This window comes from Truncatella angustata, assembly GCF_020726525.1.
Source record: "Truncatella angustata strain MPI-SDFR-AT-0073 chromosome Unknown BKA67scaffold_1, whole genome shotgun sequence".
Classification (NCBI taxonomy): domain Eukaryota; kingdom Fungi; phylum Ascomycota; class Sordariomycetes; order Amphisphaeriales; family Sporocadaceae; genus Truncatella; species Truncatella angustata.
In genome coordinates, this window is record NW_025763381.1 from 1,951,164 (window position 1) to 1,975,905 (window position 24,742).

Below are 24,742 nucleotides of genomic sequence, written 5' to 3' on the forward strand. Positions count from 1 at the left end.
GTGATAATTGGAGTCAAGGTTCTTTCGATTGCTACGCATATCACGGCTGTGGTGGTGAGGTCGATGCTCACTGTCAAAGCGCCACCAGGGTGCCGCATATTTCCGTCGAAATTAGTTCATTACGTAGGATCAAAGCTTCCATTACCATGTTGACCAGAGCGTTTTACAAAGGAGTTGGTGGTGGGCGTGGGTGTTAAGATACTTCTTCAAGCATGAGGCTGCATCGGCTCTTCGAATCTAGCCAACCTATCATTGCTAACAATGCACAGCATTGATATAGTCACATTGGTATAGTTCTACGGGCCGTGCGTGGGAGCGGATCCGAATGCATTACAACCAAACGCTCTCCTTCACTGTCTCAATTTCCAATGTTGATGAACATACTTTATGTCATTAGCTGAGTTGCAGAGCGGCTGCCAGGGCGACAGGAGATATAGCATGACCTTGTCTTAATATTGACGTTGCCGCATATTGAAGTGCCGTTGATGTTGCATTGTCAGGGCGATCCTCAGCACATTCCGGTATTGCTGACCCATCATGGCTCCATGAAATGGCATTTCCCCCGTATGTTTATATAATTGGGTTAATATAACGATCCAGTGTGGGCAATCTGTCCGTTATTAATCATGCCTGTCATATTAGAAGTTTATTATTGATGGAGTCTTCAGGTAGAGCAAGAGTATACTGGGATGCACTACTCAAGAACCGCAGGGTAGTCCAAATACATTGGTTTCCGAAAAAGGAATCATACAAGTAGAATCTCTACATCCATCATCCTCGCAATTAATATATTTTGTTGTCTTCACCGCAAGGTGAGGCTATCAAATTCACGTATCCGTGTTAGCGTCGTCCCGCTCAGTGACCAACACGGAAATGCAGCACAGACCAGCACAGGGGTAATGATCAAGACAAGGGTTCGAACTTGCATATCCGCCTGCTTGGGAATGCCCGTTTCCAAGAATAAACCAGGGATATCGTTGTCCGGACTGCCACTTTGATTTTGGTGGCTTCGTCCGATATCATTAAGCTTCAGTTCTTTAAGTGTGGTTCATGCAATTAATTTGACTGCAGATTGGGCTGCATCAAGCCTTTTTTCCTTTTTTATTTTTATTTATTTATAATTTATTTTTAATTTTTTATCCCTTTCTTTGAATAGCCATCAAGGTGCAGTAGTCACATGCGAACAAAAGATCAACAGGAGCTGGGCATTTCAAGTCACCAGTCTTGATACCGTAAGTATGCCACGATCTACAATAGCATTCCGCTGTAATACTTCCCCGAGCGCTAGAGTGGATCTTTTCCTTGCTGTTTCTATCTCGAGAAATAATTCGCGCCTCTCGCACAGCAGCAAACTGGCCCATAACGGCCAAGCAATTTCCCTTACAGGCCGCTGACCGCATTAGAGCCTGTCTCCGCACGTCAAGGAGTCATATTATGTGCGCCACATGAGGCTAGGGTCAGCAAGATGGGCTTTGATGGAGTGCTAGGATCTACGACGTTAGAGGCCCGAACGGTCTTCTGAAACCTCCCCGTTTCCGTGCCGTGAAATGAAGGGTTTGAACGATGGCCGGGAAGGCTGAATGTCAGACTTCCGCCGTTGTGTGCAATGACCGAGACTGCAACCTGATCAAGAGCCCCCTGAACTGAGGACCGTCTGAAATCTTTCCTCATTGGAAACTTGTGGCGTGAGTAGTGCGCCGAAGTGCCATTTCGATGACAGTTGAATACTCAGGTGTGTGTGTACGTACTACCGTATTCAAATGTAAATCCAGTACTGGCCTAAGAGTGCTGTGGACCCAATATTCGACAATGTACACAGTAACCCGTAAAGCCGCGGAAGTTCGAGGATTGGGTACTATAGTCCACTGGTGCATGTGTACAGATTTGCAGAAGACAGGCATAATCCCGTGAAGTCAAAACGGTCCGTCCACAGCTATTGGAGCCGCAAGCATGTTTGAAAAAAGACGCACTCATCACGCGCTGATCAATCTGTCATAAGCAATCTATCCAGTAGCTCCAGAACGCCACAACGTTGACAGAAACGGCCGCAGTTCTCTAGCCTCACTTGTGCAATCTCTCAGAGCTTGTGGTGGTTCCGATGAAAAGGCTCTAGCAGAGCAGGGGCAAATAGTATCCTCGTAATTTAGTGATGGCTCACCTGCATGCATTGTCGCCCAACCCTATGGTACCGTACATAGGCGCTGCTTGCCGCTGGGGGACCACTTGGCTCATATGCAGCAGTCAGATCGATATTGAATATGCGGCTGCGAGGCCTACGTGCACGTTTAGCGGCCGGTGAGCTACACAATTAAAACAAGTAGAAGTAACTGATGAACGTCGGAGACTTGAAGCACAAATCGTGGGTGTTGCAACCTTTGAGACGTTCACTACGCCACTTTCTGCAAAGATTGCTCACTGTCGAGATTGAGACCCAGCGCGTCATTGGTCAGCACAGTTAAGGTTAAATCATGGAGAGACCCGAGAAGATTTGAGGGTCACAGTCCCACGTGTAACTGCCCGCGTCAAGCTGCGGGCTAGACAGCTAGAGCACGTTCCAAAATACCATCATAAGCCTTTCATCTCATCTTGTCTTCCTTCATCCACTCCTGGGAACATATGCAGAGCCAGCCACAGACCAGTGCGGATTTCAATCGGCGTCAAGAACGTCTTGTGTACATTGCAGGGGTTGACTGTGCAATTCTCCCCCACTCACTGGAGCGGCATGCAGCGATAGTCTCTTCTCGGCTTTCCTGCCGGGTGGTGGGTTAGCCTTAGCGACAGCATGGTTGGTGGATTGATGTTGCTGCAAGGACTGGGATGACTGCATTACTTTGTTATGGACGGCACCTTTCCTCGTCGAGGCGCTGCTCCGACTCTTGGGGACTTCTAGCCAGCATATCGTCATCCAACGAGCCGTGCGCTCTGGCGTCTGGCCGCGTTCTGGCCGCTGGGGGTGTTTACTTTGGTTGCAGCGATCTCCATTCAGCTCAAATGAGCTAGGATCTCAGAGACTCCATCCTAACCCGATATCCGGCGGGCCTTTATGTAGCATCTTTCAGAATAGACAGACATACACTGCTATGCCAATTTCTGACACTCCAAATCTTTGGCCTACAGTGGAGAGAACTACAATGCAATTACAAGTGCTTGACCCTGGTTTTCAGGCTTTTCTCCTTTGAGTATTTCTCCCACGTCGGGAAGATCGATCTGCGTACTCGTCACGTTGCACAATCCCACCTTCTTCAAACTACTGTGTATAGCAACCAGAGGGGCGGTATTTTCATTTGTTCAACCCTTGCAATCGTCATGTCACTCATTCACTTTAGTCTGTGCTTTCCCGTCTCCATGTTGGAAAAGGTACACCCCCATCGGGCCAGGCTTGGCGGTTAAAAAAAAAAAGGCGCCTTGAAAGCCTCCCACATATGCCCTTCCCAAGGTTTCTGCGGCTAATGCAACATCCTTGAACGGCTAGTCGAATCCTTTTTATTGAAATGTGTGTTATGCCTTCAATTGTCCAAGTAATCAGATTCTGCGGGGTTTGTTCAGCTGCGGGAATCAGGGGACCACTATTGTGAAAGTGATTTAGGACAGATTGGAGCGTACATACTGCATACAATTGATCTTGCTCCAAATCGCAGAACGGGCGTGTCATATCTTTCGCGCCGCCACCTATTCAACTGGTGCTGCTGGCTTTCTACATACATCGAGGCCAGAGGTCAATTTGCCATCTAGGAAGCAGAACGCCTTTCGTGCCCATCAACGATAGCGGAATCATCCTGTCACACTGGACTACAAATCAATGGCCATAAAATCAGCTACCTTCGACTCCCTTTGGTCAGTGGTGATCAAACTCCCATGAGAGCAATTCGCAACTTGCAAGTTCTCGCGATCCCTGCAAGACTGCCCCGGTCTGGCACTTCCCCACCACACAAAGAGCTTCTTGTAATCCTGGGCCCTGCTAACGAGGACCCTGGTCTTGCTTGCCGTGACCTTATCACATCTTCAGACGATGAGAAGTACCTGCGGGTCGAGGCGTTCGTCAGACAGCGTGTTGGGTTTCAAGCCGCAACAAATATTCTTTGACTGTCTGCTGTGTAGACATATGGTACAAGGGGTTGTGTGCCAAGGAAACCCGTAAAGGCGCCCGGGTGGTCACCACCACATCACCCATCCCATCCATACAGTACATACATATAGCTATTCCTGGTTGAGCAAGGTCTACTCTTTAGGGCTTGCCTTCCCTGCAGCAACACCAGGTAGACATCCTGCCTGTCGGAAGAACTGAATTCGCGCCGCTACTCCGATTACTGAACGCCCTGGCCAATGCTTAGGTATACAAACGCAGGATCGTGACTTCAGCCATCGCCATCTCGTGGAGCTTGTCTACCCGCCTTAATCTTGATTCAATCAGTTTCATCAACCCCATCGATCTATGCAGAGTAAGGGAAATTATCTTGATAGGGCTCTTGAGACAGGGGTCACCCTCGTCTTGACGTACACAATCTGGCTCCCTCAGGCAAGAGTCAATCCTGGTCGACGGTTCCTGGATACTACAGCCCATCTGACATTTCCCTGGTGAGAGGAGTAAGACTGTGCGCGCTCAGCGATTAGCCCGGAACGAGAGTCTAAGTGGGACTACTATTCATCGCTCTACGGAAATCCACCTAGCAGTATCATTAGAAGCCACTCTACTTCCTTTTCTTTCCAACAACTCGAACGACCTCTTTCGGACTCCTACTCCACGAAAACCCCCTGTACGGGTTGGCGTTGCTTGTACGACTATCTCTAGGGAGTTAGCCGTTACGACTTTGGGGAGAACGTTGGGACTAGGATCAGTCGGCATCCGCGTATACAGACACTCCCGCCAATCAGGCAGATACAACTAACTTCCTTCTATTCTTCGAGAAAGAACTGTTCAAGCTGTTTCGGTTGCCACAAAGTACAGGGTGGGAGTTCCGGCCGGGCCCGTCACTCCTTAACCATTGAAACCCACCCATTGTTACCGGGAGGGCGACCTTTCTGTCAGACATACGGCACCCAACCATTTGGCCTACCCGTGGAACCTGGTCCTCACATCCTCCACTCCAAGCTATCTACTGAAAGCCCCGCTGTGGCAGCCATCCCGTCAGCAGATCCCCGAGGTTGTCTTCTAAGTTACGAGAGAAGCCTTGACTTTAATAACAGGCACAACATATACATACAACAAGAGCCCTGGATAGCCCCACAACATCAAGCGCACATGCATCACAATCAGCGTCAAACCTGTATCAGAGAGCCATTTATCATTCTTCTTTAGCATCACTGGCATTCAGGACGAGTGGCCCTTGGATTCTCAGACGTAATTAGCGGAAGAACATCTACCTTGTGCGTCTCGCCTGATAGTCAGCGATCTGTGCCCGGACTCTTTCCTCTATCTAACCGTGGTTGTTACAGCCAAACATTCGTGGCGCGAATCCGTAGTGTTGCGTTGTTGTACTCATTGGTCGAAGAAATCCCGACTTCACGCCTAGCAGGGGTAAATCGCACTTCCCGCTGGAACCGCCTTCATTGTAGTCCACTACTACTTCACAAGACAAAACAGTGTCTTTTCCTACAAACAACGTTTGCCGACTGCCTCGAACAGTCACTACTCTACAGTTCGCTAACATTCCAACCACGTTGTGCTGGAACTCTAACAGATCAATACTCTGAGGTTTTCATCAGTCGTGTAATGATATAGAACAACCTTCTCTGTTGTTCTTTCAACAAAGGTATGGTCAACCGCCCGCAGCTTGAAAGTATCGCTTGGAACGAAAATTGTACGGGTTCAAGTAACAAAAGGTTTCTCTCATTGGAAAGTGTCAAAGCTTCGAAATCCAATGGATGGTTTCTATCAACACTACGTCCCCGGCGGCTCGGGAGAGGAAACGAGTCCAGGATCCCAGGATGCCCATTCGTATATCCACAACCCCCAAATGCAACTGGATGGCAGCGAGATGCCTATAATCAATCCCTACGAAAGCTTAGGCTACGTCACCGGATTCCCAGATCCTATCATGTTTCAACCTCCAAAGCCTCAACACTCTCGGAGTCGAAGGAAATCCGCGCCAGGTATAGATCATGTGAAGCATCGTCGAACAAGGTCTGGGTGCTACACATGTCGGAGTAGACGTGTTAAGGTAAGCTTTTCTCTGCCTTATTAAGTCTGACAATGCTAAACGGTATACAGTGCGATGAAACACATCCCACATGCGAAAGTATGTGTATCTTTCATGACCACAAATTTGAGCTTATATTAATGTCAGATATTAGGGTGCCGAAAGGGCAAACGAGAATGCGTGTATCCCGAGATATCAAACAGCAAATCTTCTGATTCGGCGCCCAAGGATGGAACAAGCTCGGGACAGACAGAGAGTCCCGGGCATACACCGGAAGATGATGACGACGACGACGAAGCGGAGCGGGACACAAAGCTAGAGTCAATCCAAGATGAGGACGAACCTACGGAGGACTCACCCAGGCATATCTACTCATCATTTAGGCGAGCAAGTGCTGCCTCGACCTCAACATTGCCCAAAGCGAGTACGCGCTACGATTCCGAAACGCCGTCCGCAGACGGGACTAAAAGCTCGTCTCCATCCCTTTCAACGGGCACAAGTACTGGGTTCATAGCACCGTTTCGGGCGTCAGATCCTTCCATCCAACCAGGACCACTAGATTGGTCTCATCTTTCACCAGATCTCCGGTTTTTCCTGGACTATTATTGCGAGAATATTTCTTACTACAACTATGGCCTGGTTGTTGATCCAGAAGACTTCTTCAGAACTTTCTTGCCAGGCACGGCAGTTAGACAGGGCAATGACGCGTTGCTGTATGCAGTCGTGGGTTTTTCTGCGTACCATTATACGATCCAAAACCCAAAAGGCCAAATACAGGATTTTCTAAAATACTACAACAAGAGTGTCACCCTACTCTTGGCTTCTTTCAGGAAGAAAGAGAAACAGAACACCGCTACTTTACTCACCATTCTCCAACTTGCCACTATCGAGGTATGGTAAACTGGAACAAAATTGCAAAACTACCGGCTGACTTGAAGCAGGAATATTTTGGTGATTGGGTTAGTCTGATGGGCCATCAGAAGGCCGCCTTGCAGATACTCACAACACTGTTTACGCCACAAACAGCAATGCAATCGTATGTTACTCGAACACTCTTATCTTGGTATGTTAGATTCGATGTGTTTGTTGGAATGCTCGGTGGATTTGAAACGCGTCTCCCCCGCGATTGGTTTTCGACAATATTAAGTTTTTTTGAGAATCAACTGGCAAACGAGGGGAGTGATGTGGACTTGAAATTCGAGCTCTACTCCTCGGCAATGAATCTGATAACAGTGGATATGTCACTTCTTTATGCTCAGGGTGGTCGAGGTGAGATTTCTGGCGCAGACTTCTCCTTGGAGCATCAGCGTCTTGAGGGACGACTGAGAGACTGGAAGGCAAAACTTGTTAAGGATCACGAGTTGTGTGACCAGGATCACCTCGTGACTAATTTCGAGCACCGGAAGCCCTTGACCGACGACGATATTGTCGACCCTTACGAATGCCGGTTTCTCTATCGTCCGCCATTCTTCTCAACCACCATTCTGCTTTCTATATGGCGTTCTATCCTTGTCATGCATAAGACCCAGGAAGCCTTTGCATTGCAGCAGGAACCGTCGAAGGAGTTGCGAGAATTGGGATATGAAATTTGTCAAATCTTCGAAACCGTTTCAAGATGGCCTTTCGCGCCGCGCGGTGCTTTGATCATACTCCAGTCTGGTCTAGCTATTGGTACGCTGTTCCTTCCGAAGGATAGTAAACATCAGCTATGGATGAGGCAGAAGTTTGCGGCCATTGAAGCTTTAGGGTAAGTCTATTTCTGCGTATATAACCCAACAGCTTGGAAGTCCCGAGTTTGATCACGCACAATTCGCATCTGAAGAAGAAAATCGAAAAAAAAATTTCTAGCTAACTTTTTGCAACTGTAGATACGTGTTTCCGCTTACTATGCGGTCACGATTCTCTCAAATCTTCCAAGATCCGTCCTGTGTGCACTGGTGGCTCCCAAATGACGAGGGGCTGACTCCTATCGTGCGAAACATCCGTTCTTTCGCAGACGAGCGTAATGCGAACCCGGTCTCTGAGCAGACAGAAAATCTCCGGGAAATGAGTTCAATCTTTGCAAAGATGGGTCTAGGCAGCCGCGACGATAGTTCATCTCCCCTCGAACCATCCCCTCCCAGGAAAGGCAAGAACGTTATGAGTTAGAGACAAGCCCAGCCTACAAAGGTTATATGTAACCATGGCCCACTTCGGATCGCCTGGGTTATCAGGTTCTGCATAGTCAAAGAAGACATGAGGATCGTGAAGCCATCGATTGTATGTCAAAAATAGTATGGAAATCTGAGAGATCGATGCACGGGATTAGTCGCTTCGATTACAGCCAATTTTGGAACAGTTGGACACAAAGTTTTGTTATACTTCGAAACTTGCAAGGCATCTACGGCACTGTCAGGGGTCTTGAGACATAACTTGTCGACAGCCGCCGCGCCGCCGGCCCCGGATCGGGACCCAGCCGAGAATCAGGGTTCCATCCATAATCGAGCAGGGGTACCGCTTTGGGACCGTTCACGACCCTTTGATTCCATGGATTCTACAAATTACAAATATGCCAATACACCGGCCTGGGAAACGGTTCTTTTTGTCCCTCTGCCACCGTCACTTGAAGATCGGACGGATTATGCAGAAACGGACGGGTTGTAACGTAAAGGGTGTTGTGTTGCAGCCGTGGCGGGCCGGGTTAGGTAATCAAGGAGGGCAGATCATTTATATGATGCAACGGCTTGGCCTCAGTTTGCCGACTTTGCATGCCAGGCAGCCAGGATGACGGAAGAACGGTCCAATGCCGCACAACACGACAGCAGTGGCTCATCCTGAAATGTGAAGGTGTTTTGCTGCAGGATCGAATTGGTCGGCGCAATATGTCAAATATCTGGGTGCTGGTACTGTTACACAAAGCTGTTATACAGCTGCTAGTACCACACATTGTACTGCAAATACCTTTTTGAAACAGGTGGAGTCTCATATCTCAGTACAGAGCATGCGATCGAATGATGCGAGTACACTGGATGCCCATTGTACTTCAAGCCATATTGTGCTTTCGAATCGATGACAAAACGACGGTTGCTTGGACACACTACAACTATCTGCTTGGTGCTGCGTACCAGACAAATCACGCGAAGAGAGTCTACGCTTTAAAACACGGACGATTTTATACCTGACACGAATAGATAGAGTTAGACGGCTGGAAACCGAAGACCAAAGCATATTCCAAGACCTTCGAGGTACCCAAAAAAAAAAAAAAAACAGGAGCTCGTCGGCACTAGACTCACACGAGAAGAAGTACGGCGAATTGCGGTAGATCTGCATAGGGCGGGGGTAAAAAAGGAAGGAAAGAGACTTTCAAAGCCTCGGTCTTGGGACCACCTATAAATATACGAACACATAGGTTACTATTCTGTACAAAATAACTTGTATTGTCTTCAATGTTAATGTCATTATCTCTCATGCCACCCGACGCGACGAGTACGCGATACGAGTGATGTAAAGAAAACGCCGGAGAGAAACCATCCTAGAACGTAAGAATGGCCAAACGCGATACTTCTGGTCGTGACGTCTGGTACGCGATTACAAATTTGAAGCTTTTGTGAACCGTAGGAAAGAGGTTACTAGATCTGCGCCGGAGCGATTGGCGCAGTAACTCCCGTTGGAGATGCTCTGCCATATTGACTAAAACTAATACTCACGAACCAGGAATCGTGTGAACACTCAGCATTCCGCGGCTTTGACTCTGCTCAGGCCATGTGACATGTTTTGATGTAGGTCGCCGTGACATGCGCAACAACTCGAGTGAGCACACCGTGCATGCGATCTCTATCTCCTATATGAAGTTCAGAATTGGATTTTGCCAGCAAATACGCACCAAGCAAGCACAACTTATCAAACGTGAGGAATGCCTTCTGAACATGAGCATATCTGTTGCGATGACTTTATGTAGTGACCACCAGTCTAAAGCAACGCGGTCTTTTCCCAAAGCTTGGCCACATACTATATAATGTGGTTGGAAATGCTCGCTTGCCAGATCTTGAATAATGAATTCATAACCTTTTCCTCATCCTGCGTTTCCCTCCACTGTAATCCCTATCAGTTGCAGCGTTGATGGCCTAATGCTTGTAGCAAAAACCTGCTACTTCCTAAAGTCTCGTCCGGTTGAGCCGTAACATGATTCTGTTACACTACCATGGCGAGCCAGCTCATGGCTATCATGACTGCGTATCAACCATTTCAGCTCTGATCGTCGTTGTTCCCCATCCCGAAGTGTATATTACGCAAGGCCTCACTAATTCCAACAACACGGCAGATGATTCCGTCGAGATTCATTCCGAATTCCATACGCCTGCTGATTTCCTCGAATTCCACATCGAGTTTCGTTGCATGGTCATTACCATATTCAGCTTCAGCGGCCTCCTTGTTAGCGACTAGGTCGTCCAACCCCCCCCCCCCCGAGTTCTCTGTCACCAATCCTCTAAAGGGTGGTGCATCTCTCTCATTATCCAAGCCTCCCAAACGGTGACAGATGTTTCTTTGATTCTTGCAGCAGCTTTCGCATGTTAAACTCTGTAGCTATCAACAAGAACATTCTTTTCAGATGTACGTTTCGAGTTTCTCGCCTTACTTAAAATTGTGTGGGCCACTCTAAGATTCCTCGTCTGCTAGCGTAGCGTCTGAATCCATGGGCTTTTCCACAGTCTCATGAGAATCTGGGTCCGAAGCAGTTTCAGACGTATCTACTGCGCCGTCTACTGCAAGATTCTTAGACTGCGAGGAAGACGTCACGCTAGAGTCATCAGCAGGCGCTGTAGTTTCACCTTCTGCTTTACCGTTTGGCCCTAAGGCTTTCTCGTGCTCGAAAGCAGGTACATCATTGCTTTCCAAAGTGTCCTCGGACTGCTGCCCGATCTCTGGCGTGTCCGGCTCCTCTGGGGTTAGTTCCTGGACATCAACCCGAGGCTCATGTTGGCGTTGAGGAGACGCCGGCGCATTCTCATGCAGCACCTGTCCTTCCACGATGACGGGCACTTCTACTCCTGCCTCTTCTTCTACCGTCTCGGGGGCCGATATGTGGATGCCCCTTAGTCTGTTGTTGATTTCAGAATGCTCGTCTTCTTGTTCTTCGGTGACGGTGGTGATTGAGCTGTTGATAGAGGGTCTGCTGGCATGTCTCGTCGTATTGCTGCGTCTTGCGTGGAGACTACCATTACGATCATCATCTTCGTGGGCATTCTCACGCGAAGGCGGCCTGGCGATAGCAGTGACCTTTGGCTGACTATCCTCCTTGTCGGCAGGGTCCAACCCCTCGGCCTCGGGTGGAAGCTTGTAGTTCTCGGCGGGCAAAAGGTTGTTCAAGTCGCATACGCGTTTGAAGAAAACGTAGAGCCCTGACTGGGATTCAATGTTCCAGAAGACGCCCCTGTGTTGGAACCAGGCATGTGCGAAAATGCGATGTAGTCTCCGAAAGATATTAACGAGGTTCTTCTTGACAGCGTTACTATCGTGCCCCTCGTTCAGGACGGTGAAACGACTCGGGAAGATCTTGGGATTGGTGACGACGTTGGCGGCCCAGTCCAAAGTATGGCAGCAGTAGTCGATGGCACAGCAGCTCTTTGGTTGGTCGTGCACAGCGCAGAGAAACTGCCATTCGGAAGCACGCATTTCAGGACATGTAACCTGAGAACACGGCGGGGTGTCGTTGAAGAAGCCCACTATCAGCTTGTTACACTGCTCGATAAGAAAGCGACAGAGCTCATAGAGCCATAAGGTGTCGTCGATGCTCTGGGGAGGTGTAGCCAGCTGCGAGGCAGTTTGGCGGGTGATCGGTGTTGTATTCGAGTTTGTGTAGTGGTGGTGGAGAGCAGCAAGGTGCTCCTGAAGCTGGAAAGCCGAGTCGAGCTACAGTCATGCGGTCCGTTAGCGACTGAATGGCAAGCAGGGCAAAAGGGGAGCATGCGCACCTCGTTGAGAGGGACGAGGGGCGGACCAGCTGCCATGTCCTCGGCTCTGGTGCCTGGATGTATGCGCCTCTTGGAGTTTGTGTCGACAATGCTTTGGTCCATCTGGCCGGCTTGCGTGTCGAGACCAGGGGAGTTGGGACCGATCTGATCCTCAGCGGGAGGTGGCGGGCTTGGGAGCCGTGGAGAGCTCGGAGGAAGGGACATGTTGGTTACGATGTCTTGTGTCGTCTTATGTGCCGTTATGTGTGCCGTGCTTCTAAGGCCCTCTGTGAAATGTGAGTCCCCGTCCAGTGGTCGACTCCCGATCTCGTGGTCGACGTGCTGCTTGATGAGTGGGCGGAAGGCGAAAGGCGAAAGGCGAAAGGCGAAAAGCGACAAGATGCTGTCTGCTTGTTGATAACCGTTACAGTACCGCTGTTGGATCACGACGCTTTCTTCATTGTTTGGATACCTGATTAAGGTTAGTCGCTACAGCGGATCCAAAAGAAAGCCTGCCATTCCGCTGAAGCTTTTGCGGGCGGCTGGGGAACGCGCGAGGAGCTTATATCCTTGTCCCGACTAAGGAGATTAATCTGATCCTTTGAGGTATCCATGCGTATTAGTATTACAATAACTTATAGTTAGTACACACCATGGTATGTAATTATGCACAAATCTTGTAATTATGCACTGCATCAGCCCAAGCGCCCCCATGTACATGTACGTAAACGGGCTTGTTATTTCTGCTGCCGACAAGTTCAGTATGGAGCCTTTGAGTGGCTAAATAATGCAAACATCGCCCATAAATCATCCATGATCAGAATCTAATTGCAGTTTTTCTGCGAGACACCAGAGCAATAGCACGGCCCGACTGTATAAAGTCACGCCCTTCCGGGATTCGTCACACCATGGACTTTGAAGATGATATGCCGCCGGAGCTAGTCGAGACTGGCCAGGGTGGGCACACAGAAGCCGCTCCGGAGAAGCCTGTCAAAGTGCCCATCACCATCGTCACGGGTAGGCCCCATATTGGAAAGCCTCATACCTGACAGCAATCTGACTGTCTCTTAGGCTATCTCGGAGCGGGGAAAACCACCTTGCTCAATTATATCTTGACAGCCCAACATGGCAAGAAAATTGCTGTCATCATGAATGAGTTTGGTGACTGTATGACATTCCGCCCTTCAATTACACAGTCGGAGACTGATACACACTTACAGCTCTTGACATCGAAAAGTCGCTCACAGTCAACAAGGGGGACGAGCAGGTCGAAGAATGGCTCGAAGTAGGCAACGGCTGCATTTGCTGCTCAGTCAAGTACTAAAATCTGCCAAGCCTCTTCCAACCCCGTGTTCTGATATCCGAGTGTAGGGATACTGGTGTGAACGCCATAGAGTCTCTGATGGAGAAGAAAGGAGCGTTTGATTACATCCTTCTGGAAACGACAGGTCTGGCCGACCCAGGAAACCTCGCCCCTCTGTTTTGGGTGGATGACGGCCTGGGAAGCACCATCTATCTTGACGGAATCGTGACATTGGTGGACGCCAAGAACATCCTGCGCAGCCTTGACGATCCTGCTGGCAAGATTGACGGCCATGAAGAACATCAGGACCATGGCCCTTTGATGACAACAGCACACGTGCAGATTTCACATGCAGACGTGATAGTCATCAACAAGTCGGACTTGGTCGATGCTGAACAACTCGACAAGGTGAAGGCGCGCATACAGGCAATCAATGGCCTGGCAAAGCTTCACGTTACCTCGCAGAGTGCTGTGCCCGATCTGGAAGGCTTTCTTCTCGACCTGCACGCTTATGATCAGGTTGACAGACTGGACACTGCTGGGAAGGGCCATAGCCACTTGGATCCGGTTTGTCAAGATCAGAAAACTCAAGTACAGAGAGACTAACTCATGATAGACAATCTCGACCATTGCCATTGATGTACCTCTACTGGCACCAGAACAGCTTGAGAAAGTTGATGGATGGCTGCGGTCCGTCCTGTGGGAAGGTCAATTGCCAGGTGTTGAGACGAGCCAAAGCACGCCCCTGGAGCTTCATCGCATGAAAGCCCGGCTAAGTTTCGATAACGGGGATGTGAAGATGGTTCAAGGCGTGAGAGAGATTTTTGAGATATTCGACGCGCCAAAAGGAGATGCCAGCCCAATTTCCCACCAGTCCGGTAAGATTGTGCTTATTGGCAGACACTTACAGATACTAGACTTAGAGAAGAGCTTCCTGGATAGCATCAAATTATAGCGACGTCACGCGTTGTGAAGAGCATCTTGCAGCCGATCATAGTGGCCATTGGTTAACAAGCACTGACCCGCGAAGCGCTACGTGGATTGTATGAGTGTATGTATATGTATGTATATGGTAGATATGCAGATATATTGCATGCAGCAATAATGGGGGCTTTAAATTTCAATTTTCTTTTCTTAAATTTCTTTTGTAAATTCTTTTTAGATGCATACGTTAACCTCCAGCTACCGCAAAGACTTCACGTCCCACTGGATTCAAAGCAAAGTTGTGGGGGGAACTTAGTCTGCCAGTAGGCGATCCAATCCGCTGTCCTCCTCCAGAAGGCGCCCCCAAATTGCCAATGCAGGTCGTGAGCATGATGAGTACCTACTGTCCCTAAAGTTTGCTCCGTACATACCATGTACGTACATGCCCAGGCATTAGGCAGGCTAGAGGCTACTTTTAAGAGGCTACTTTTGGCGGCTAGCCTGACATCGTAGAGGTTACATGGAGGGTATTAGAGGGCTCCCTTGTTCCTGCCATGTGCACGGATCAAATTGCCATGGCCAAGGCTATGCTCCCACAGCAGAAGCACTAACACGGTTGTGGCCGCTGACCCCAGTAAAACTTGACTGCGACCGCGAAGCTGCATTCTCCATGCCATTTCGCAGAAGTAGATATCATTGAGAGCATCATAGCCAACGCACACTGCCCCGAGACGATCCCTCGAGCTCCCGATAGCGTTGGAACATACCCGGTGACCCCTTGAGTCAACTATGAATCGACCAGGTAGTCCTCACCCTCCCATATCCTGCCTCGTGTGCCCCGCTGTTCTGTTTGCCTTCCACGACCCGACGACTGTGTTTCTTCGCGCGAGTCCCACGACGCCGTTTGTGGCCCCTCGAACTCGCCCATGTCTTGAACGAACATGTGCGACTCTGTCGTCCGATAATTGGAACCCTGGGTGTCATGTACCTGTGGTGAAGCTGGGTCATACCACTGTCTCAGCCTTGTCCCGGGTCTAGTTGCCAGCCTTCCACTCGCGACCGAAGCCGCATCGCCCAGATCTTCTACCCCGATATCCATGTACTTTGCGCCTATACACGTCTGCCAAGGACACAATCTCTGCATCCCCAGCGCATCTAAGGCGTTAAAGCGTTGGCTAATGGTATCTATTCCAGGCGCAGTACCACAAACCCTGAGAGGGATGCCATCTGGATTTGGTGGCCAACAACAGCAACAACAACAGCAACAGCAGCAGCAGCAGCAGCAGCAGCAGCAGCAGCAGCAGCAGCAGCAACAGCAACAACAGCAACAACAACCGAGCAGAACAGTATCGAACCGATTACCAAACGGAAAACTAGGTATGGTTGATAAAGCGGACGTAAAGTACATATTTTTCTTGGAGGACCCGTGGCTGATGAGGTGTCTGGATTGTAGCGAATAACGGTAGTGGGTGGGCGTTTGGCGCAAACGTGCCTATGAGCGGTGCAGGACTCCAGAATTCGTCGAGACCACTGGGAGGAAATCTTAGTTTCGCACAAAGCCTGGGCGGATCTTCACCGGCAACACCACTTGATTTATCGTAGGTCGATGTCTTCATTATATCTTATCCTGCGGCCTACTTGACCACCTGGCATCCAAAAGCTGCTACTACAACCACAACCACACCACACAACCTTGCAGCGGCCAACTGCATAGAGTTTTGAGACACCTTCATCTCTATTTGTTTCCCCCTTCTGAGCGTGGGACGTCTATCAAGCACGTCCTCATCGCTGCCGAGGAAAATGGCACCTCTTTGGGAGTCGGTAACAGTCAAGGAGAAGCGGCTTGTTAAGCGCCGGCAGATGATGGATCAGGCGAGGACCGATTCGGAAGCTCGTGCGGATTCATCCAGTGGTGTTCCGTATGCTGCTGTAGCGAAGGGGTATTTCAAGTCTTTTTTTCTTTCTTTTCTTTCAATATTTTTTTCTGTCGCTCGCCGTTTGCACAAGTCACGCCATGAACGCTGCCCGCCAAACCGATTTTCATTTCATCATCTCAGCTGTCCTCACTTATTCATTTCCCTGAACTGATAGCATATGATATACAAGATTTTTGTGGAAACCAACTGACATCTACAAACTTAGGGAATTCCCATCTCTGTCTAATAACTCTCAGCTTCCTTCCGCCAATCACTCTTCCTTATGGTCGACAGCAGGAAGTAGGAACGTCGGCCCTATACAACGGAATCAGCCAACCCCTCTATCTTCTCAGCAGGGTCAACAGGACGACATGTTCTCGGCACCATCGCGGATTGCCTCCAATCAGGAATCTTTCCGTTTTGGGGGCTCCGGCAACGCAGGCCAAGCATCACGGCCGCAACCAGGCAGCATAGATGACTTCCCCCCTCTGAATAACAGCAATGGCAACGATTTTCGAAACAGAAATGGCGACATTGGACAAGAACGCGGGTCCAACTTGATGTCTCAACTCGGTTTCGGAGCCCAGTCGAGCCCCGGGTCTTCACTTTCAGGTAGCAGAGCTGGCAATGGTCTCTTGAATGCCCTGTCCGCGAATACCCGGGCAAACGAGACGCGATCTCCCGATACTGGTGCGCCTGGTGAGCCTGTTGTAGTAGTATGTATGGGCTACCGCTAACCTGATACTAGGTTCCTCGATCAGAAGTGCAATCGGTAGCGACGAACCACGTCAAAAGCCACCGGGCTTTCGGCAAGATAGTGTAGCGTCGCCGTCATCCGCACAAGAGGCACCTGAAGGTCGACTTGCATTGGGTGCCATTGGCAACGAGATTCCAAGCGGAAAGGAGAGCGACCAAGACAGCCAGTCTTCGGCCGTACACGACCCGTTAGCTGGAATGCCACCGCTTGACAAATGGGGTATCAAGGGCTTACGGACACTGATGAACAATTATCAGGACTACACTAGTGCTGTGACGGGCGTAGATCCAAGCCATTTCGGCTTGAATCTCCAGTCCAACGAGTAAGTCGGCACTTCCCCATTGATGGTCTTCCTTGTTGACAACCTACAGGCCAATATCAACACAAATCTACTCGTTATTCAACGACACACCCCCGCGGCCAGCTATCCCAAGCTTCAAACTCCCAGAGTGCTACAACGTAACCAATGTTCAACCCTTGGAGAACAAGATTCAAAGCTTCAATGAAGAGACCTTGATGTGGATATTTTACAGCTGCCCAGGCGATATCAAGCAACACCTGGCTGCAGCGGAGTTGTGAGTTAATTTTTCCTGGCCGTGCTTGGCCACTAGTACTGTACTTATCAGTTGCTAGGAACAACCGTAACTGGAGATGGCACAAGCGACTACAGATCTGGTTGACAAAGGACGAAACCATGACGCCTCGCACTCTCAGTCCACAACACGAGCAGGGATACTACATAGTTTGGGATACCAGCATGTGGGGCAAGGCTCGCGTAAGTTCTCCCCGAATGGCTCGAATGGCTCGAATGCCTCGTCTTTATACTATACTTGGACTGACCTCGTGCTGCAGAAGGAGTTAGTTTTGGTCTACGCGGAACTGGAGACGGTAGTGAATGGCGCCTCATAACAGGTGCGATGCCACCGTGTCAAGGGGGGAAACCCGGCGTTGGAGCTTTGTAACGAATTGGCGTCTCGCCATTGGAGTATTCATACAGTACACCGGAGGAATATGAATGATGATGATGACGGGGGGCTGGCTTCGTTTGCAAGGTTCTGGTAGACGGTCAGGTTTAGGTGGCAATACTTGTTACAGCCGGAACAGGCAAGCAAGGCACTCTTGAGGTCCAATCAAAAAGAAAAACCTTGAGCAAGAACAGACAAGTTGTGTGCTTTTGACATGTCCTAACTTTGCAATGCGTGCAGTTTTATTTATTTGTTTGGCTGTCGATACCATCCCGTGCTGGAAGTGAGACATCTCCGAGTGCTGCTGCGCTAGCCTTCGCCAGTACTACGGTACGGAGTGCTGCCCATACGTAGTAGATCCACAAAAGTATAACCGATGACGATTGTCTGAAAGGGAGAGGGGAGGCGCTTGCACCTTGCACAGATGATGGTCCGTGCACACAATTCAGGTGTTTCGGGCGACGCGCCAGGCTGCCAGGGGGTGGAGGTCTTTCAGTCTTCCAGCCTGCCAGAGTCATTGAATCAGTGGGCTCCAGTTATTCTCCAAGCTCTTCCGCCTTTGTCCTTCCTTCTATTGCGTGTTTTTTGTTTACATGCTAGCAACTCGCCCAATCAAAGACTCGAACGAGCACTTCCAACCCACGCCCACCCACACCGACCTGGAGCAGCCCTGGTAAATCGAGACTTTGTGCTCTATAACGTCCATTGACTATCGTTTGACACTCCTCTGTGATCATCCAGTCCCGTCGCGTCCCTTAGTGCTTCGAGTTCAAGCCATGCTCAGTTCATAATTTAATCCTCCCTCCTCCCGTTGTTCTCTGTCTCGCCCGGTAACGCGTCTGCGTCTAGCCACCGAGCTGACACGTTCCTCGAGCTTCACCCATCTTGAACACGCCTATACCCCCGCGATGGCTGGACGAGCGGCGCGTCTGCAGGTCGGCTCTGCGCCATGGATCGCAGAAGAGCGCTCCTCTGCCCAGAAGATTGCTCACGATGAGATCGAAGAGTTCAGCTTTAGTGCGCGCAACGACTTTGAATGGCTGAACGAGCACATGGCTGAAATATTCAGCGAGAACCAGACGTTAGTGCACCCATCTCCAGGAATACAAGTGCGCGTGGCAACGCATCAAGTCTAACGAGATGCCATCTAGCAATGTCGCGGAGCTATTCAAGACACCTGGGAAACTTCGCGGCAAGACACCGCGAACAGCTCGGAAACTAAACCAGACGGGACCACGCGTAGTATGTCATATCGCAGCCGACGACCCTGCTATTTTCCCTTCGTACTGACTTCATGTTTAGCCATTGGCCGATATTTTCAATGCTACCCCCAAGGGAGCGCCAAATCCCTTCGCCATGTCTAATGTCGAGCGAAACCAGATGTCCAGAGTCCAGATCGCCACAGATCCGATACTTCGGCCAAGCCCCGCCCGGGTGGACAAACCAACACACAATTCCGTGTCCATGGTGGACTCTGGGTATCACGGAAGCCAGGATCTCATGGATACTGACGATACAGAGCCTCTGGAAGAGGAACCAATCGAAACTTGTTCGAGTCCCAAAGCAAAGCATGATCATGTTGCCTTCGAGGTTTCGTCGCCTGCACGGGAGATTCAAGAGACGCCCGCACGACGGTCGCCAGAGCCTACAGCTACTATCGACAACATGGGTGACCAGTTAGATACGCAATATTTCGCTGTCACTGCAGGAGAAAACGCGCCCCCCAAGGACCACTTAATTCATCACGAGAGCACCACACCAGCTGGTTCGCCAATCCATTCCACGTTAGACGAATCCCCGCTCAAGACATCTCCCGTTCAAACCTCTCCCGTCAAAGCACCGGGGAACGTCCAAAAGCCAAACCTCGAACTGACCACGCAAACGGATGTAATGGACACCGGCGACGATGATGCAACAAGATCTCCTTCAGAAGGATCGAGTCCGATCAGGCCAATCGTGCGTAAGAGCAGCTTGAATTTTGCCTCGTTGCCCGCTCGTGAACCCATGACGCACAAGAGTATTGGAAACCGTATCTCGCGGACTAGTCACCTTGATCAACGTAATAGCTACTACAACAGACATACGGGTGGGAAGAGCCTAGGAAATGTCAGACCTGAAGCATCTGATGACGACGACGACGACGACGACGACAACGACGATCTAGATGCCCATGAGGGCGACGTCGTTGATATCGTTTCACAAGTGCCAAAGCCGCAAGATCCAGAGCAGCCCGAAGCAGATATCGCAACTACACATAGCAAGACGTACACGCAGAGATTACAAGATCAGATTAGTAAACTAGGCCAGTCCCAACCAGCCACTGCGCGCACATCGAAATCCATCGCCAACAGCGCACTTCCCTCAGCATCCGCACCCGCGCCAGTCGTCACGACCATTCCAGCTCCGAGATCTCCACTCAAGTCCAAGATGCTCTCTCCCATGACCCATACCACACCTGGCGCATTTCCAGAGGACGACGACGATGAATGGATCCAACCACTGGGCACTCCGGACAACGCATCAAACCTTTTTAGTCCACGTCCTGACTTACTTAAAAGCCACTCGGCGGATGTGATGGAGGGCATCTCTGGCAAGGAGACAGTGAGCGGCGCCGAATTTGCCGTGCCCAAGACGCGACAGCGCAAGAGCCACTCCAAATCTCCCCAAAGACCTGATATCCCAGAGAGGAACGCGAGCGCAAAGAAGGGTCACCACAAGTCAGCCTCAGTACCATCATTCCCTGTCATTGATCAGAACCAGGATGACGTTTTATTATTGAAGAAAACAATATCTGTTTCAAACCCAGCACTTGCGTCAGTGGCAGAAGATCAGGTTGCTGATCTCGAATCGCCCCCCAAGTCACCCTCGCGGACGCTTAGGGAAAGCCCATTGAAGCACGTTAAGAACAAACTCTCTTCCATCCTAAAAACCTCAAAGGGCCTGCTTGCCAGCAGTGCCGCTATTAGTGCCGAGGGCAAATCATCGCTTCTCTCCCCGTCAAGCGTCCGCCTTGGGCTTCATGCCGGCCCCTCAACGATGTCTTTGGACCTGCCGTTCGGGTCTAGTTCGCAACCATTATATCCCGACTTGTCCAAGAAATCCTTTGACATCCAGTCAATGACCAGTACCGCAAGTCCTGCGCGCACTGAAGGTCGCAGGACACGAGCATCCATTGAGCGTGAAAAAGTGGAAGAGAAACGAAAAGAGAAAGAGGCCAAGGAGGCTAAGCGAATGGCTGAACAAATGTCGAAACTCGAAAGAGCACGTGAAAAAGAGCGAGAAAAGGCCCGTGTTTTCAGCGAGGAGCAAGAGAGAATTGCAGCTATGGAGAAGCATATTGCTGCCAAGAAAGACCAAGATAATAAAGCAGCAACCACGACTCCCGCACCAGTCAAGCCGCCGCGTAGAAGCCCCCGAAAAGCGGAGCCTCAAGTCGAAATGGAGCAGCAACCGGCCGCCGACGCCAAGGTCGGCGACGATGTCGACATGGCTGATGTTCCCTCGTCAATGCCTCCCCCTTCTGTCGCACGCCCAGCATCAGCTGCTAAGGGTCGGGAAATCAAGAGGCCAGTAAGGCCGATGAAGGAACCTCTGGGCAAGTCCAAGCAAGCACCTACAGTGATTCGCGTCAATATGGGATCTCAACACTCCCAATATCAGCCGTCAAACAGTACGCTAGGCTCCAGTTTGCTTGATACACTCGGGCCAACCGGGCCGCAGATCCAACCCAAGAACAAAGGCAGCCAAGCGTCGGTTGCTAAACCTTCTCTTCAGAATTTCAAGGCCTCTCAATCATCGAGCAGCAGACCAAAAGCGCTTGAGATGGCAGCACGAAGAAGAGAGCAAGAAGAAAGAGAAGCACAGCGAAAGCGGGAGATGAAGGCGGAAATGGAGCGAAAGAGGACAGCTCTGCAGGAAGAGGAGAAGCGCCAAGAGCAGCAGCGAAAGCTAGAGGCTGAAAGGCAGAAGGAAGAAGAGCGCAAGCAGCGCGAAGAGTCTAAGAAGAGAGCACTGTTGGAGAAGGCCAAGCAGACACGGGCACCACCTCCTGCTGCGCGATCCCTTAATGGACAGCCCGATTACAAGCCCAGTTCACAGAGCGGTAACAATTCAAGTCGCCCACCATCGCGCCTGGGTTCGGTAGCCCAAAAGTCTCAAGAGGACTTTGGGCGCTCGGTCGGCACGGGTTTGACAAATGCATCGAAACACACCGCCAAACGAACTCTTCAACAAGACTCCAAGGAGAGTAAGAGGATGCGTATGACGGACGAGTTCGATGATGACATGGACATGGAGAGCCAGCCTAGTCTGAAGGGGGCACCGGTTCGTCCATCTGGCGGCTTTAAGAAAGTCACAGCAGGGTCTATGCTTTCGCAAGGGCAGAAGCCTCCCAAGCCTCAAGAAACGACGAGCAAGAATATGTTCCCTCCTGGATATGCCAATGCGCCGCCAAGCGCCACCAAGGACATCTTCAAGTCGACTCTCACTAGCCAGCATAATGCTCACATGAAGGCCGCTCACAACACAGCGCAGTTCGCCAAAGGCGCTATTCCTTTTGCGCCCAATCCAAACCCAGCCGGTCCGGCTCACAAGACACCTGCTCGGCCTACTGGAGTCGCAGGCGCAAAGTCTATCGCCAAGTCGGCAGCCAGATCATCGCCGCGCTTCCAAAACGGTGAACAGATTGAGCTCCCCGAGATCAACACAGACGACGAGGATGAGTACAGTGATGATGAGCACAAGGAAATGTTTGCTTCCTGGACCGACTCGCCAGCACTCCGCAGGGCGCTTATGGAGCAGGAGACTATGGACCCAATGAGGGTTTTCGGTGCACCTGCGCCGCTCAATATGGAGGAGGTCTTCAGCAAGAGCAAAGATCGCTGGCACAAGTTCCGTGCAAGAACTTCCAGTGCCAATTGGAGCGGCACTGACAGACTCACCGAGGATGACATTCGAAAAGACCTGGCAGCCAGAGACAAGTTACGACGTGAGGGTGGTTGGTCATATGATATGAGCAAGGAGATGCTATAAGGTACATCGGTTTGCTTTAGGCCAGTCTCTGAATTTGGCTGGTGCACAAGACGCTCATGGCTGCGTGCGGAGTTGGGTTGGAGTATGCTCACTGAGAAGGAGTAGATTGTCTAGTCTGGCATCGGCGTTTGGTATTGTGGGATTTTACTACGGAATCGGTTTCGAGCTTCATTAGTAAAGCACGTATGGAAGGCAAACGCATATAAATGATCTGCCCAATGCAGACGATTGAACATTGTTGAAGTTGCTCTTTAATCCAGTATGTTTCCTTACTAGGCTGCTTAGCTGGGTGAGAAGTAAAAAAAAATTCATTAATTTTCTTCTTGTTCTTCATCTTCTTCCTCTTCCTTCCCCCCTTTTTTTGCCCCTCCCTTTTTCTGGTTACCTACATAGGTCTTACCGCCAGGAACAATGTATAGAAAGCTGGCTCGCTTGGCCTTGGGCTACCTCTAGTCCAGCTCCAACATTTCCATGAAAACACGCGACAAAAGTCATAACATTCATAATAGGAACCATAATGTAGAGATTGGCCTGTTGGTCACATGGGCCATGGAGGGTTATATATACATTACCAAAACCGTCTAGTCTAGGTTAGACCAACACTAGAGATACATCCTAGTTCTTCAGCTGTGTCGCCCCATGGTGGGGGTGGGGAACAGACCCTTTGTACTTGATGAAATCAATTAGGAACGTCACCGAACTTAGACCACTCAGCTGGGTAGCACACTTTTGGAGCACATGACTGGGTTGTCGACAACTCGGAGACCAAGTTAGTCTAACTAGGAAAATACTTTGCCTTCATCTGATTCCAGTTCTTAGTACCATGTCTGTGTTACACGACGAATTCTAGATATTTGTTCCTGAAGGAAGTTGAGCAAGGCAGCTAAAGAATGTCGTGAACTGACGTCATTAGTGCTTGCTATACTGTAGTATGCAGATCGCAAATGGCATGAAGATTATTACACAGTTATAGTTATTAAACGGCATTAATTTCACCTGGGGACAGTGCGCTGCTCGACGGCTTCCGGGCCTGCAAACCTTGAGTGGTAGGAGAAAGATTCTTAGACGTGCATGCAACGATGTGAACTGTGGTTCCTGCCTCACTACCGTTCGTCATTCTGATTGGGGCTGTGCTCTTTGTTTTGTTCTCTTTGAGGTATGTTGGTGCTGTAACTGCAAACTCGCTAACCTAGGTACATACCATGGGAAACTACGGTCGTTGGTGTCACGATTGAGTTGCTGCTGTCTTGTTTTTCGGCCGTCTATCGTGGTCCGCTCAGGATCATACAGGAGAGACCTCTGGCCCATTCTGGAATAGGAATTAGCACGTACAAGCAATGCTGGTGAAAAGTGAATTCAACTGTATATAAGGCCCTGCTATCGGATGTCATGGCTCTAAAGACAGTACCCCCGATGCTAAGTACGGAGTACATGATAGCAGATAGCGAGTTTAGCAGGCCGCGGACCCTGATCCAAGGATGTACCTCAACTCACAGCCCCACTGACGCGGCTGGTTGATTGACGACACGTGAGTTTTGTATGTCATTGGCATTGGATCTGTTGACTTGGACTCACATGAATGAATGAGCTGCCTCTCACATTTACGGCAGGCAACTTGCGACATCACTTTCTCATCTTTCTTGATGTTCTCCTCCCCCCGGCCGACTGTTCATGCCTATTTCCATGTTCTTGATCGCTGACTAGTGACTTGAATCCCAACGTTCATGTTCGCGTATATTCCCTTAGCTAGCACACCTAGTCACTATCCACACCGAAACC

At 50.0% G+C, this 24,742-nt stretch overlaps 5 protein-coding genes across 5 annotated transcripts; 4 read left to right on the top strand and 1 right to left on the bottom strand.

The window, feature by feature from the left end:
- The first annotated feature begins 5,452 nt into the window (after positions 1-5,452).
- On the top strand, positions 5,453-8,485 carry BKA67DRAFT_15875 (uncharacterized protein). The gene is made up of 5 exons (XM_046095154.1): positions 5,453-6,158; positions 6,209-6,236; positions 6,292-7,028; positions 7,079-7,884; positions 8,006-8,485. The coding sequence occupies exons 1-5, from the start codon at positions 5,859-5,861 to the stop codon at positions 8,283-8,285; spliced, it is 2,151 nt and encodes a 716-aa protein (XP_045963631.1). The 5' UTR covers positions 5,453-5,858; the 3' UTR covers positions 8,286-8,485.
- A 2,287-nt stretch (positions 8,486-10,772) lies between these two features.
- Positions 10,773-12,292, bottom strand: BKA67DRAFT_652731 (Mob1/phocein; the record flags this gene model as incomplete). Its single annotated transcript, XM_046106215.1, has 2 exons — positions 10,773-12,026; positions 12,089-12,292. 2 exons carry the CDS (start codon positions 12,290-12,292, stop codon positions 10,773-10,775), a joined length of 1,458 nt encoding a protein of 485 aa, XP_045963632.1.
- A 431-nt stretch (positions 12,293-12,723) lies between these two features.
- Positions 12,724-14,564, top strand: BKA67DRAFT_544649 (CobW/HypB/UreG). The gene is made up of 5 exons (XM_046101280.1): positions 12,724-13,084; positions 13,139-13,234; positions 13,288-13,384; positions 13,439-13,937; positions 13,987-14,564. The coding sequence occupies exons 1-5, from the start codon at positions 12,976-12,978 to the stop codon at positions 14,323-14,325; spliced, it is 1,140 nt and encodes a 379-aa protein (XP_045963633.1). The 5' UTR covers positions 12,724-12,975; the 3' UTR covers positions 14,326-14,564.
- A 399-nt stretch (positions 14,565-14,963) lies between these two features.
- On the top strand, positions 14,964-18,207 carry BKA67DRAFT_544652 (uncharacterized protein). The gene is made up of 8 exons (XM_046101281.1): positions 14,964-15,096; positions 15,489-15,671; positions 15,748-15,892; positions 16,437-16,909; positions 16,959-17,289; positions 17,339-17,542; positions 17,601-17,742; positions 17,820-18,207. Exons 1-8 carry the CDS (start codon positions 15,084-15,086, stop codon positions 17,874-17,876), a joined length of 1,548 nt encoding a protein of 515 aa, XP_045963634.1. The 5' UTR covers positions 14,964-15,083; the 3' UTR covers positions 17,877-18,207.
- Positions 18,208-18,741: 534 nt separating this feature from the next.
- BKA67DRAFT_16005 (uncharacterized protein) lies at positions 18,742-23,007 on the top strand. The gene is made up of 3 exons (XM_046095167.1): positions 18,742-19,013; positions 19,084-19,174; positions 19,235-23,007. Exons 1-3 carry the CDS (start codon positions 18,841-18,843, stop codon positions 22,961-22,963), a joined length of 3,993 nt encoding a protein of 1,330 aa, XP_045963635.1. The 5' UTR covers positions 18,742-18,840; the 3' UTR covers positions 22,964-23,007.
- Positions 23,008-24,742: the final 1,735 nt, after the last annotated feature.

Bases quoted from the DNA above. Each gene is read 5' to 3' on its own strand.
- BKA67DRAFT_15875 (XM_046095154.1), top strand. From the start codon at position 5,859: ATGGATGGTTTCTATCAACACTACGTCCCCGGCGGCTCGGGAGAGGAA. The intron at 6,159-6,208 runs GTAAGCTTTTCT...AACGGTATACAG, and splicing joins GTCGGAGTAGACGTGTTAAG to TGCGATGAAACACATCCCAC. The intron at 7,029-7,078 runs GTATGGTAAACT...GACTTGAAGCAG, and splicing joins TCCAACTTGCCACTATCGAG to GAATATTTTGGTGATTGGGT.
- BKA67DRAFT_544649 (XM_046101280.1), top strand. From the start codon at position 12,976: ATGGACTTTGAAGATGATATGCCGCCGGAGCTAGTCGAGACTGGCCAG. The intron at 13,235-13,287 runs GTATGACATTCC...ACACACTTACAG, and splicing joins CATGAATGAGTTTGGTGACT to CTCTTGACATCGAAAAGTCG. The intron at 13,385-13,438 runs GTACTAAAATCT...ATCCGAGTGTAG, and splicing joins TGCATTTGCTGCTCAGTCAA to GGATACTGGTGTGAACGCCA.
- BKA67DRAFT_544652 (XM_046101281.1), top strand. The intron at 17,543-17,600 runs GTGAGTTAATTT...ATCAGTTGCTAG, and splicing joins CACCTGGCTGCAGCGGAGTT to GAACAACCGTAACTGGAGAT. The intron at 17,743-17,819 runs GTAAGTTCTCCC...CTCGTGCTGCAG, and splicing joins GCATGTGGGGCAAGGCTCGC to AAGGAGTTAGTTTTGGTCTA.
- BKA67DRAFT_16005 (XM_046095167.1), top strand. From the start codon at position 18,841: ATGGCTGGACGAGCGGCGCGTCTGCAGGTCGGCTCTGCGCCATGGATC. The intron at 19,014-19,083 runs GTTAGTGCACCC...GATGCCATCTAG, and splicing joins ATATTCAGCGAGAACCAGAC to CAATGTCGCGGAGCTATTCA. The intron at 19,175-19,234 runs GTATGTCATATC...CTTCATGTTTAG, and splicing joins ACCAGACGGGACCACGCGTA to CCATTGGCCGATATTTTCAA.